Raw genomic sequence first — 14,025 nt, forward strand, 5'->3', positions numbered from 1 at the left:
TTACAACAGCACACAGTTCCCATCTGGGGTCCACCATGACAAAGAAAAGGTTAAAAGAACAATATTGGTGGCCCGGATTGGATCTGGATGTAAATTTGTTTGTTGACAAATGTGATATTTGATGATTTAACTGCACAAAATGAGAATGTATTTTGTCCTCCATCTGACAACAATGAAAAAGTACCAGGCAGTGATAACTTAGTTGATACAGAAAAAGAGTTGTACCATGACAATGAGTATAATATACAAGAAAACGTTGATGTGTGTCTTAGACAGGAGCTACCCACATCCTCTGCAGTGAAAGGTGATATTGAAACGTGTCATGGAGGTTGGGAAGGTACTTGCACCAGATATGGCAGAATTTCCAAGTTACCTGGGTCATTTAAGGACTATGAAATGTGCTAATCTGTTCATTGTAAAAAGGGGAGATGTTGTAGGTCTAGTTTATTTACATGACACTTATTTTACTTGTTAGTCATTGGTCATTACCTGTGACGCTTATTGGAATGTTGTGTTACTATTTATAGGACGTCACCTTACAGCTGTGGCTTTTCGGGGGTGGTGATTCCAATACTCTGTGCAGTCGCTGACTTTCCCCCTCCCCACAAGCTCGTTATCCATAATAAATATTGATCTTATAAAGAGTACACAAAAGCCTCTTTCTTTAAGACCTCATTCCACTACACTCATGTTGGTTTTCCAAATACACTTACCCCTGATAAAGGGCATTACATGCCCGAAATGCATTGGGACTTAAATCTCTACGTCGGATTATGGGGAATTATGAATCTCCATGTGTCTAAGGGTAAAGCCTGGATAGGCGTCGTTAAATTTTGGAAAGTTTGGTGAGGAACCTGATGAGGGTCCAGCATTCATGATTAACTTACACGTAGTTTGATTTAGAGTAGCACACGTTCATCATAGTCGCAAGCCACATTTTAGTGTGCATTCTTCCAACTTTTGAATTGGAATACTTGGGAGGTGACATATGCATCCTATTCAGCTCACATGACCTAGTTTGCCTTCGAGAAAGCCTGTCAATGATAGGTCTCCCACCTGGTTGACTGACCACTAGACCTTTTTAACATGTTCTAGAGATGCCTGAAACAGAATACTGGACCACAAGAACCAAAAAGTCACAGAGGGCCCATGGTGTACTAACTGAACATAATGCTGCTGGGTGCCACTTCCCTCCAACACGAACTAAAGTGGGAGACGTTTTGTGAGAACCGTAAGCCGATTTACAAACACAATGCAGTAGTGATCATTATTGAGGAAAGATGGTCTACATTTAGCAAAAGACACTGTCAAAAGATATGCAGAGTCACAAAAGATAAGCGGAGCTACAAATGGAACACAAAGGAGAGAATCCAGGAAACCTTCCTGATTCTGATCACTTAATAGCATTAAGAATTATTAATGGGATTTCTCTGAAGAGTGTCAGCTACTCTTAAATGCCAGACTTCTGCTTTGCATTTACTTCATGAGTCCATCCTGTGCAACAGTTTGTAAATTAAATTAAACTGTATTCATCCATAACTGTTGTCTTTACAGCTAAAGGGCTGCATCAGAGAGAAAAGCACACATTGTTAGGAGTCACGAAATATTTCAACTTACAAAAGTTACTCTAGTAGACACTATTAAAATCTGAAATATTGCAATGGCCAGCTTTAGGAACAAAAAAGTTCCCACACCCCTTGAACTTTGCATAAAGGGAGCATCTCGTCCAGGAGAAAAAGTTTTAATTTTGTAAATTGTTCTGAAAGAGATGAATGGACGAGAGTATAGATTAAGCCACTGTAGTTATCAAAAAGGACCAAAACAGTGAAATCTGAAAAACATTCTGGAGCTTATTTACAAGCCTTCTGCAACACTTTTGCCCCACTGTTGAGTCACTTTTTGTGATGCAGCGGTGGGGTAAACAATGTGCCAGGTTGTGCCCTAGTTACAAAGTTATGCATCTACGCAAACGTGTCACCTTGTAAATCCCTGCGCCATATTATACCTACGTCAGGAATAATGTATGCAGGGTAGCCGTTCCCACACCAGAAAGCCTCGTAGAAGTAACGCATAGACATCTACAAGATTTCACTGCACCACTTTTAGGACGCCACTGCGTCAAAACCTGATGCCTGCAGGCGTAAGGAGTGACACAGTGCAAAAAGAATAGGTCTCCCCCATGCATTGCTGGAGTTGTGTCAGGCTTACGAAACAATTCCAGAAATGGGTGGGTTTGACGTCGATAGATACGTCAGAATTTCTGATGCATCTGTCAATCCTAGCGCCATGGTGCGCCGTATTCTAAATACGGCACATCCATGGTGGTGAAAGGGTTGCTCTCGCAGGCACAAGGAAACTAGCGCATCAGTGCTTTAACACAGGGATGCGTCAGTTTCTTGTAAATAAGCCCCTCAGTGATAGGGTTTCAGAAGAGACTGCCAGTTCACATTGGAATGAAGGTAGGTGTAAAGACAAGGTATAAAACTGATAAAACCAGGAAAGCTCAGAACAGCAGAGTGGGGTTTGGCTCCATGTGGGCTGAGTATCCTCACCTGTAGCCGAATTTGTTCATGGCTATCGAAGCATGCTTGGGGCTCATGGGGTCACAGATGTAGAGATTGTGGTCATTCTCTGGGATCAGGTCCACATCATGTAGGAAAAGGCAGTCCCAATCCTCATCCTTCATCGCCTCCTTCACCCCCACATTTAGGAGCTTTGCGCGGTTGAAGGTGCCGTTCCCTGCCTGTGAATACACCCCATAAAGCGTAACAAGTTAAACTATTCAGGACAAACTTCAAGCACCACACTCGTCTTAAATATATCTAATAATGTAGAAATATAAGCACAGACTGTAACACTTAATCATATGAGAGTAAACATTCAAGAAATATCCCCCAAAAAACTATGATAATTAAAACAGGTGACAAGAAAGCATCTCCTGAAATATGCGGCACAAAAGAAACAATATCCCACCCATCATTTCCACATCAGCTTGCACCGTAATCTAAAGGGTTTTCAACACACAATCAAGGACCACCAGCTGGTGTAGGGTCGCACATGTTCACATATAACACCCACAATGTGACCTCAGTTAAGGATGTTACTCTGAGCAGCCATTTTCTAATACTGAAGTAAAAAGGAGATGCTTTCAATTGAAAAGGTTCAGAACTCCACAACCGCTGCCAGTGCTTTGGTTCGTGGGTAAAAACTGTTCATAAAGAGCTTAAAGGGCCTGGAAAGTGAAATGTCATGGGGAAGGTGTCTGTGCTGCAGGAAAGAACATGAGTTATGTTACAGCATCTTCATCACAGTATTTTTCAAAAGAAGTATCGTCAGAAAAACCTTTGACCTTCTATTTCAAACTGGGAAGTCAACTGATCTTTTGCATTGTAATCAGCTTAGTCAGAAGAGATGTTTTTGGACATGTTTATGATCATCTCGTTTAAGAATTCGAGAGGCGATATTAGGTTATTTTATTAGCTATTTTTCCATGTCAAATAATAATGATTTGCATCGTATTATTCCTTACTCTTCATTGATGTCGTTTTTTTTGGTTCGTATTACTACAAGATTTACTGAAGTACGTGTTATACAAGCATGCCTGAATGCTGAAATACAGAAATGATTAATAATGTACTCATAAAAAGAAATCTAGAAAATGGAAAAAAATACCACAGCAACAAAAGAAGTCACAGATGTGTCACAGGGCAGCTTTGAGGTGGTTACAGCTGCATCAAACCTTCTTAAGTGGATAACACAGGTCGAGTCTAGAGTCAGTGCACATGCGCTCTGCGAGCGATACGGTATTCCATCTGAGTGGTTTTGGCCACGCCTGCCACTTTTGATTGGTTCCTTCTGGTGCCTTTTCAAGTGCCTTTCTTTTCTATAGTCGATTGGTGTCTTTTGTCCATCCTGTGGGCATGTTTTTCACACCTATGGCGACTGGCCCTGTTACATGGGTCACTTTGCTTCAGGTCATTTCCTACTTGTGGCGCACTCTTTTAAGGTCTCACCTGATCCAGTGCATGCGCTGATCTGGCCGAGACAATTAGTAGCTGCTTTTAAAAGTGCTACCAAAGCGGCTACCAGCATACTGTCACACGCACAAGAGCGCGCTCTGCTGTGCGCGCATCCCTGGCGTGCTTTAGCGCGTCATGGCGATCGTGATCACTTTCTCTTTCAGAGTGATCGCGATGACTTTCACTTTCACGGCCGCGCGGCATTACTTTTACTGCCGAGCGGCCAATCCTTGTTTCTCATATAATTCGTCTTACCTTTTTGAAAGCTCTGCAGTCATGTTTTTAAGACTATTACATACCCATATTTTGGTTTAATGATTGGTTAATCTTTCGGCACTACTACCTATTTAATAGCACACTTTTTTACTTTTTTAAACGTGGATTTCTTTTCAGGTAAATAAATGCACATTTCATTTTTTTCCTGTTTTTTTTGTTTTTGATGTCGATCACCAATTTGTTGGTAGGCGGGGCGGTTGAAAATATATTGGTTAAACCATTATTTGGATGCCTGTTCAGGTGCAAATAGTCGGATTTTACTTTGCCACTGCTGAATGGGGGCCTTGTTCTCATTGCTTCACCATATGCTATTGAGTAGGGCAAAACAAACGCACAGGTAGTAGGTAACTAACGCACTCATGCTCTCACCATTTTGGAAGAACAGAGTTTGGGATTTGGTTGCGGGACAGTTGTTGTACTTTGCCTGATCTTCGGAATAATGAACTGTTAGACAGATGCGCAATTTTAAATACGAGCAGTAAAGTAAATATTGTACGCAGAAAGAGTATATCTTCATGAATACAAAGAAAACGAGTTACTTACCTGTAACTACGGTTATCCAGTATTGGTATCTTTCATAGATTCACATGCCTGAATCATTCCCCGTCGTCGAGGCGGGAGTCCCACGGTAAATTATATATATAATAGCAGTGCCTAAAAATTTCTTGTAGTAGGCTGGAAAAGCCCAAAGGCCTAACTAGGCCTCAAAACTTAGCAGCCTATCTACATCATTATGTAAAAAGACCTGAAATAGTAGCCTTAGCCAATCAGCTGTCCTCACCCTCTAGAACCTTCCCAGCTCAGGCAGTTCTCCTCAGATTTTCCCAGCACAAGTGAGAATGAGTATCCATAGAAAGAACTGCCCTACCGGGGAGGAGGGTGGGTGCATGTGAATCTATGAAAGATACCAATACTGGATAACCGTAGTTACAGGTAAGTAACTCGTTTTCTTATTCAGTATTAGGGTATCTTTCATAGATTCACATGCCTGAATCAGAATAGCAAGCAGTAACATCATGTCTGTCGATAGAGGAAGGTGGGAGACAAAGAAAAATCATAGATCTACCCCCTCTCAACCAGGAAGGTAATAGAGTACAAAACTTGTTAACAGAACATATGCATCAAAACCTTCAAAAACATGACTGATAGGACAGCAATATAAGTATTTAAACTTTAAAGAAGAATAAAAAAGACTGTAAGTTATCCAACCTTAGTGAAGAAGATGCTGCAGCACTGCATCACCAACAGCTGTGTCATCCTGAACCGCCGACTGCAGACAGTAATGTTCGGTAAAAGTGTGGACACTTTTTCAAGTAGCAGCTCGGCAAATGTTCTCCAGCGCCACTCCAGCGAAAAGGGCCGTAGATGCCGACACTGTTCTTGTGGAATGAGCTTTGACCTTCCTTGATAAAGGTCTGTTGGCCTTGTCATGACAGAAGGTAATTGTAGAAGACAACCACCTGGCAATAGTTGCTTTTGTGACAGCTTGAACGAAGGTGGTTCTCCCATAGGCAACAAAAAGTTGTGTAGATTTACGGATGTCCTTAGTCTTCTGAAGATAAAACTTCAGACACCTTTTCACATCCAGAGAATGTAAAACCCTCTCTGCAGGAGTTTTTGGATCCGGGAAAAAGGTTCTGAGTTTGACCGGTTGATTAATGTGGAATTGAGTTGGTACTTTAGGAATGAATTTTGGATTGGTTCTAAGCGTAACAAAGTCCTTAGAGAATTGCAGAAAGGGGTGAGTAATAGTGAAGGCCTGTATTTCACTAACTCTGCGAGCAGAAGTAAGAGCCAACAAGATTGCTACTTTCCGGGTCAGAAACTTCAGTTCCGCTTTATGGATCGGTTCAAAAGGCCTTTTTAGAAGTTGGGAAAGAACAACATTAAGATCCCACTCCGGAGGAGGAGGACGAACTGGAGGAAAAGCCCGGAATAGCCCTTTAAGGAATTGCTTGATCAAAGAGGATGAACATAAGGATGGTTTGTTGGAACTCTTCCTGAATCTGGATATTGCTGCCAGATGCACTTTAATAGAAGAAAAGGCTAGACCTGCCTTAGCCAATGACAGTAGGTATGGAAGGATGGCTTCAGGAGGAGCCTGAAGTGGATGAACCTCATTATCTCCACACCATGAACAGAACCTCTTCCACTTGAAACAATATGTTTTGATGGTACTCTGCGCACGTGCTTCCGACAATATCTCCCTGCAGTCCGAGGAGATGTTTAGGTCCTTGAACTCTAGGAAGTCAGGAGCCAAGCGTGCAAGTGCAGCGATTGAGGATCTGGATGATGGATTTGACCTCCCTCCCTTGTCAGCATCGACACTGTCGGTCTGAGACGAAACGGAGGTTGTTGAGATAGTAGAAGGAGCTCCTGAAACCAAAATTGCCTTGGCCAACGTGGAGCAATGAGGATGAGAGTGCAGTGTTCCCTCTTCATCTTTTGCAGCACCCTCGGAATGAGCGGAATCGGAGGATAGGCGTACGCAAACATTCCGGTCCATCTCATCATGAGGGCATTTCCTCTTGACCCCCGTCCTGGGAATCTGCTGGCATAAAACAGGCACTTGCTGTTTTGCTGCGTGGCAAACAAATCCAGCGTCGGCTTCCCCCAGAGCCGAAAGATTTTCTCTACTTGACGTTGCTCGAGTTCCCATTCGTGACAGCCCACGAACGTTCTGCTGAGACTGTCTGCTAGAGAGTTGCGAACTCCTTGTACATGCTCTGCCCTGAGGGATATGCCGTGACTCAGGGCCCATTCCCACATCTCCTGAGCTTGCAGTGACAGGGGAAGAGATTTTGTTCTTCCCTGTTTGTTTATGTAGAACATGCTAGTGGTATTGTCCGTACGCACCAGCACGGACGAATTCACAATCCTTGGCAGAAAGGCTTGTAGGGAAAGAAAAATGGCCCTTAGTTCCAAGATATTGATGTGCATCTGTTGGTACTGACGAGACCATCTTCCCTGGATCCGAAGGTCCTGAAGGTGACCTCCCCAACCTTCCATGGACGCATCCGTAGTCAGGGTGAACTCCGGAATTTCTTGGAGAAAGGTGAGGCCCGGCGACAAGTTGTGTGCCTTTGACCACCAGAGAAGAGCATGTTTCATTTTGACAGTGACTTTGATGCGGTCGTCGAATGATCCCTCGACCTGCTTCCACTGACGAAGTAACTCTTCTTGCAACGGTCTCATTCTGAGTCTCGCCATAGGAATGAGGTTGATCGCAGATGAACACATCCCTAGAAGGGAAGCATATATCCGAACTGAAAGTGACTTTCTTGCGGATATCTGTTTTGCTAATTTTACGAGTTTGTTTTGTCGCTCCTGTGTCAGGTATGCTTTGCACTGGCATGTGTCCAAGATTGCACCCAGAAAAGTCAATTGTTGACAAGGTTGGAGCTGAGATTTCTTTGAATTGAGGGTCAGTCCTAGATTTGAGAAAAGAGAAAGCGTTCTGCTGACCGCTTCCCTTGTCGAGTTTCTGGTTGGACCTTTTAACAGCCAGTCGTCGAGGTATGGGAAAACCTGCATTCCCTGGGACCTCAACATTGCAGCCACTGGAGCCAGGCATTTGGTAAAGATTCTGGGGGCCGATTTCAGGCCGAATGGAAGCACTTTGAACTGGAAATGGACGCCGGCCACTTGAAACCTTAGGAATTTGCGGTGGTTCGGGTGAATAGGGATGTGGAAATAGGCGTCTTGTAGATCCAGAGAAGCCAGAAAGTCCCCTTCGTGGAGACAATTCAGAATGTCCTTCAACGTTACCATGCGGAAACTCTGTTTCTTTAGATATTTGTTGAGTTTGCGCAGATCCAATATTGGACGCCACTCTTCCGAATTTTTCTCCACGAGGAAGAAGCGAGAATAAAACCCCATCCCTTTTTGAGAAGGAGGGACTCGTTCTATCGCATTCTTGTGTTGCATCTTTAAGGCTTCTTTGAAGAGTAAGTGAAGACGAGGGGGAGGGGGACCCCTGGGCGGCGTTGTTGGAGGCTTCTGCAAAAACTCCAAAGTGTGTCCCTTGCTGACCAAATCCAGGACCCACTGATCTGAAGTTATCTTCTGCCATTGGTGGTAAAAGGCAGAAATCTTGGCGCCCACGGGAAGGGAAAGGTGAGTGGCTGACATCCAGCAAAGCTCATTGGCGCTTGTTGGAATCTCGCCCTTGATTGCCTGAGCGTCGTTTCCCTCCTTGCCGAGAGAAAGAACCAGAGGCAGGCTGCCTGTAAGAAGATTGGTAGTAGGGCTTGTTGTAGTTAGATTGATACTGACGATTTTGTTGGTTGGAATAATTGCCTCTGGATGAGTAACCACGGCCTCTTGCTCCTCTAAAGGACCCCCTCTTGTATTGCAGGGTTCCAAGAGATTTAGCTGTATCGGTATCAGTTTTAATGGCCAGTAAAGCGTCATCAATGTGCTTCCCAAACAATGACTCACCATCGAATGACATGTCCAAGATTTTGGTTTGGACCTCAGGTCTGAAAGTGGTAGCCTTGAGCCAACCTTGACGCCGAAGCACAGCAGCTCCAGCCAATTGTCTAAAGTTGGTGTTAGAAATGTCTAGGGCGCCATCAATAATTTCTGAGGCCGCCCTTTCACCCTCTTGTACAATTCTGCGCACCTCCATCTGCTGAACCTCCGGGATCATTTCAAGATATTCTGTGAGCTCAGACCACATTTGTCTATCATAACGAGCCAGAATAGCTAATGAATTAGCCGCCTTAATGGAAGCTGCTGCATTTGCCGAAAACTTCTTTCCAATTGCATCAAGCCTTCTTCCCTCCTTGTCAGGTGGCGTTGAAATGGGAGCAGAAGGATTTTTGGATTTCTGCTGCGCAGCCTGAGATATGACCGAATCAGGTCGAGGATGACCTATTAAACAAGCAGGAGTATCAGCTGGTGCTCGATACTTCTTGTCTATCCTTGGCAAGACTGCAGGAATGGAAGCTGGAGTTTTCATTATGTTGAGGCCTTCCTTCCATATATAATCAATAATAGGTATGGCCCTGACCACTCTCCGATATCCCTCTTTAAAGTCATGTAGAAGAAAGCAGTCCGACTGTTCAACTGTGACAGCTAACTCAAATCGATTAGCAGCTCTCTGCATAATATTGTGGAAACCACCAATATCTTCAGGTGGAGAATCTGAAGGGCGGGGAGGAGGTGGAGAAGGCATAGGGATGACATAATCCTCCCAAGGATCCACAGGTGTTTTATTCAGTAACTCTCCCTCTTCCCTGCTTTCTTCATCATCATTGGAAGAACTGTCTACAATTTGAGGAAGTGGAGCAGTATTCTGCTGTGGCGACAATGAAGCTCTTGGCGACGGAGGTCTTGGCACAGGAACTGAAACAGGTGACCCAGCGGGCGCACCTTGATTGGATGGAAATCTCTGGCGATAATCTGCCAACATAGCCTGCAAATCCTGTATTAAGGAAGTTGGTAAATGTGTCGTGTCCTCAGACCGAGGAGGTCTAGTATGAGGTGACTGATATGGCGTGGAATAAACGTCATGTATATATTGTTCTTGAACTTCCTCTTCATCATCCTCCTGATATTTAATATTTAATTGAGAAGGGTGACGAGCAATCCCAAAAGGACCATCATCCTCTTCCCCTTCATCCGACTCCTCTTGCATGTATGTCTCCAAAATGTGCGATGGCAAGAGTGGAGAAATATGTGAATAATCCTGTCTTTGATACGTTTTCATCTGAAAATGAGTGAATTGTATCTTTGCTGGAGGGGAACCGTGCATCCGATGAGCAGATGTCAGTGCGGAAGCCCCGGTAACCGGAATCTCCGTCGACGGTCCTGTCAATGAAAAAGATCTTGCCGTCGACGAGGTCGTCAATGGTATCTTCGTCGACGAACCCCTCGTCGTCGGGGCCGTCGATGGTATCTTCGTCGACGAGTCCCTCGTCGTCGGGACCGTCGATGGTGTCTTCGTCGACGAGTCCTTCGTCGTCGGGACCGTCAATGGTGTCTTCGTCGACGAGGCCTTCGTCGACGGGTCCGCCGTTGGTGTCTTCGTCGACGATTTCTTCGTCAACGAGACCGTCGACGATGTCTTCGTCGCGAGTCTTTAGTCGACGAGGCCGTCGATGGTGACTTCGACGACGAGTCCTTTGGTGACAATGTCTTCGTCGACGACGGCCTCGTTGTCGTCGACGGAGCAGGAGATTTAGTCGACGGAGCCGTCGTTGAGAAGGATTTCGACGACGGTAACTTGGTTTTAGTCAGCAATGGTGGAACAGACATCAAAGGTGACGTAATAGCTGAAGTGGTAACCATAGAAGTAGAAGAGGAGGTAGAAGTCCAAGTAGTAGTAGGTACAGACACCAGAGAAATAGTCTTAGCCTGGGTTGTACTTACAGTTGAAGAAGCCGATGCACTCTTAGAGGGTTCTGAAGCTTTCTGAGAGGTTTTTAGTTTTTTCTTTCTCTCAGGAGAAGCACTTTCTTTGGATCTAGCTCTCTTGCTGGAAGTAGAGGCTTTGTCCTCATCATCAGTGGAAGAAGACTTCAACCACAAAAGAACCCTTGCCTCCCTATCCCTGATAGTTTTCTGAGGGAAGGTACGGCAAATTCGACAGTCCTTCACAACATGTGAAGGGTGCAGGCAATAAATACAGTCCGAGTGCTGGTCATCCACATGGACTCTCTTCTTGAAGCAGGTCCCACAAGCTTTGAAAAGAGCCTTCTTTTCAGACATTTTAAGGAATAAAGATCAAAAAACTGAGTAGGCACTCAGGGAGACTCCCTTACACACGAAGTGCGGTGAAAATCTGAGGAGAACTGCCTGAGCTGGGAAGGTTCTAGAGGGTGAGGACAGCTGATTGGCTAAGGCTACTATTTCAGGTCTTTTTACATAATGATGTAGATAGGCTGCTAAGTTTTGAGGCCTAGTTAGGCCTTTGGGCTTTTCCAGCCTACTACAAGAAATTTTTAGGCACTGCTATTATATATATATAATTTACCATGGGACTCCCGCCTCGACGACGGGGAATGATTCAGGCATGTGAATCTATGAAAGATACCCTAATACTGGATAAATAGGCATGCCTCTTATAAAGGATAAGAAATGACTGATATAATTGTACTATGCTATGTTTATATGAAAGTTTAATGTTATCGCCTCCTGGCAGTTAGTTGTTAACGCTTGTTGAAGCAGTGATAATTGCAGGTATCTTTCGGTTTTGAAAGGAAGCAGAGCATGATATCCGCTTCCGCTTGCGCGCCATCTTGGAATGAGACAGCACCAGCAGCCCTCAGCAGCGGGTTAAGCGGTGGATCCAGCACAGTGTTCAAGAGCTTGTGAACAGCACGTTAGCAGCCAAGGAGTACAGTGTAAGTTGAGGTAGACAAGTGAAGTGAAAATATATCAAACAGAAGGTCCACAAAAACGAGGCCCCATAATTAGGGTGTTGTGGGCCTGGGCTACAATGCAACTGCACCGGTTGCACTAATGGTAGCTGTGGCCCAGAGAAGCTGTCTGTCTCCTCTACCTCTCATCCTTCCCCCTCATGCCTGGCCATCACTCCAATCTTGAAACAGACCCAGTCTCTTTCAGTAACAAGTATTGACATAGTCAAAAGGTCTCGCTTTTTGGACCATTTAAGTATTTAGTTATGCAGCAAAATATCCTTGGTGCAACAACGCCAACTGTTGCATGGCTAAACCCTTATAAGGTCCCAAATGCAAGACCTTTTAGCTATGCCAATGCTTGTTTAACTTTTGTTTATGCTCCGAACACTAGCGCTCGTTTTTTGAGTCGGCACAGTAAACAAACTTCCTTGCTTGTTTATCATTATTGTTACGGAAACAAACATTATGCTTGTTTAACATTGGAGGGGTGGTTTGTTGGCCGACTGTAGGCATGCCTCCGTCAACATTGTAACTGCGGCACAGCAGCTGATTCCATCGCGCATGGCTGCAGAGCAAGGACATGCAGGAACAATTGCAACCATAAGACCTGCTGCAAGTGAGTATAAACGTTACAGCCATAAAACCTGCTGCAAGTGAGTATAAACGTTCCAGTGTGCTTGTGTCCTCGTTCCGAGAGTTAGCGTAAGCTGTGAAATGCACCCTTGCTTTATGGGCCTTGTGTCGCGCTGGGCAAACTCCCTACTGAATGTTGGTTTGTGTATACATATATACTCTGTGCAAGATGCTCCTGCATGCAGTGTGGACTGCCTGGGACAGAGGCATATAACAGCCCATCCTGTTGCTTTTTTTTTTTCATGCCTCATGAAAGTGTTACTTCGGTGGTTCGAAGGATCACGCAGCGCCCTAGATAAAATCCGTCTTTTCCACCACACTTTGAGGGTTAATTTTGAAAGCTCATGGTTTGCTGCCCTTTGTTGAAGCGTTTTATAAGCTAAAGTGGTGTTTGAACAAGTTTTCTTTTCTTCTGCAAATCGCATTGATTTTAGTGCAGCCGGCGTCGGACAATGTGCTGCTGGACCGGTGCTAGGAGGACACAGGCCAGGGCATTCCAGGGCACTAAGACAGGCCAGATGACCTAGGGGCTGGTGTGGAGCACTTAATGAAGAACATGGGTGATCGTAGGGAGGGCACTGCCATCCCTCATGGTGCGCGGAACTGTACCTTTGAGCAGAGGCTAGCTGTGGACTCATACCAGGCACTCTAGCTCGCCACTGTAGCAGGCAGATTGAGCTCTCATGAGGGGTTACAGCAGGACTCAAATAAAGCTGGGCTCCACCCCCTCGGGTTGAAGTGAAGTGAGCACCTGGCAATGAAAATGTCCATCAATCAATCAATCAGTCATTTGTTAAGCGCACTACATACCCGCGAGGGTCTCAAGGCGCTGGGGGGGGGGGGGGTGGGGGCCGCTACTGATCGAACAGCCAGGTCTTTAGTGTTCTCCTGAAGGTCAGCAGATCTTGGGTCTGTCATAGGCTCAGTGGGAGGGTGTTCCATGTCTTGGCGGCGAGGTGGGAGAAGGATCTCCTGCCGGTGGTTGTTCTTCGGATGCGCGGGACTGTTGCGAGTGGCAGGTCGGTGGAGCGTTGCTGGCATTTGGGAGTGTAGAAAAAGGGCTGTCTGTTGAGGTAGGCTGGGCCGGTCTTGTGGAGTGCCCTGTGGGCGTGGATGAGGAGCTTGAAGGATATCCTCTTGTTGACGGGGAGCCAGTGCAGGTTTCTCAGGTGGGGGGTAATGTGGCCGTGTCGTGGTACATCGAGGATCAGTCGTGCTGAGGCCTTTTGGATGCGTTGTAGTCGATTGATGAGCTTGGTCGGGGCTCCCGCGTAGAGGGCGTTTCCGTAGTCGAGTCTGCTGCTGACGAGGGCCTGGGTGACCGTCTTTCTTGTAGCTGTCGAGATCCATCTGTAGATCTTGCGGAGCATGCAGAGGGTGTTGAAGCAGGAGGAGGAGACAGCGTTGACTTGCTTGGTCATTGAGAGCGTTGAGTTGAGGATGATTCCCAGGTTGCGGCGTGGTCGGTGGGGGTCGGGGCTGCCCCCCGTGCCGTTGGCCACCAGGAGTCGTCCCAGGCTGACGGGTTGGAGCCGAGGATGAGGACTTCCGTCTTGTCCGAGTTCAGTTTCAGACGGCTGATCTTCATCCAGTCAGCGACGGCCTGCATTCCTTCATGGAGGTTGGCTTTGGCGGTGATGGGGTCCTTGGTGAGGGAGAGGATCAGTTGAGTGTCGTCGGCATAGGAGATTATGTTGAGGTCGTGCTGTCGGGCGACGTGTGCGAAGCAG

At 45.7% G+C, this 14,025-nt stretch overlaps 1 protein-coding gene across 3 annotated transcripts in view; it reads right to left on the bottom strand.

Annotated features, from left to right (window-relative positions):
* B4GALT3 (beta-1,4-galactosyltransferase 3) overlaps positions 1–14,025 on the bottom strand; it is a 456,858-nt gene that overhangs the window by 78,622 nt on the left and 364,211 nt on the right. For all 3 annotated transcript variants that reach the window (XM_078669020.1, XM_078669018.1, XM_078669019.1), the window contains exon 4: positions 2,553–2,743. In XM_078669020.1, coding sequence (XP_078525146.1) covers positions 2,553–2,743 — 191 coding nt within the window. The remainder of the gene's footprint in view (positions 1–2,552; positions 2,744–14,025) is intronic.

This window comes from Lissotriton helveticus, chromosome 12 (genome assembly GCF_964261635.1).
Source record: "Lissotriton helveticus chromosome 12, aLisHel1.1, whole genome shotgun sequence".
Lineage (NCBI taxonomy): Eukaryota > Metazoa > Chordata > Amphibia > Caudata > Salamandridae > Lissotriton > Lissotriton helveticus.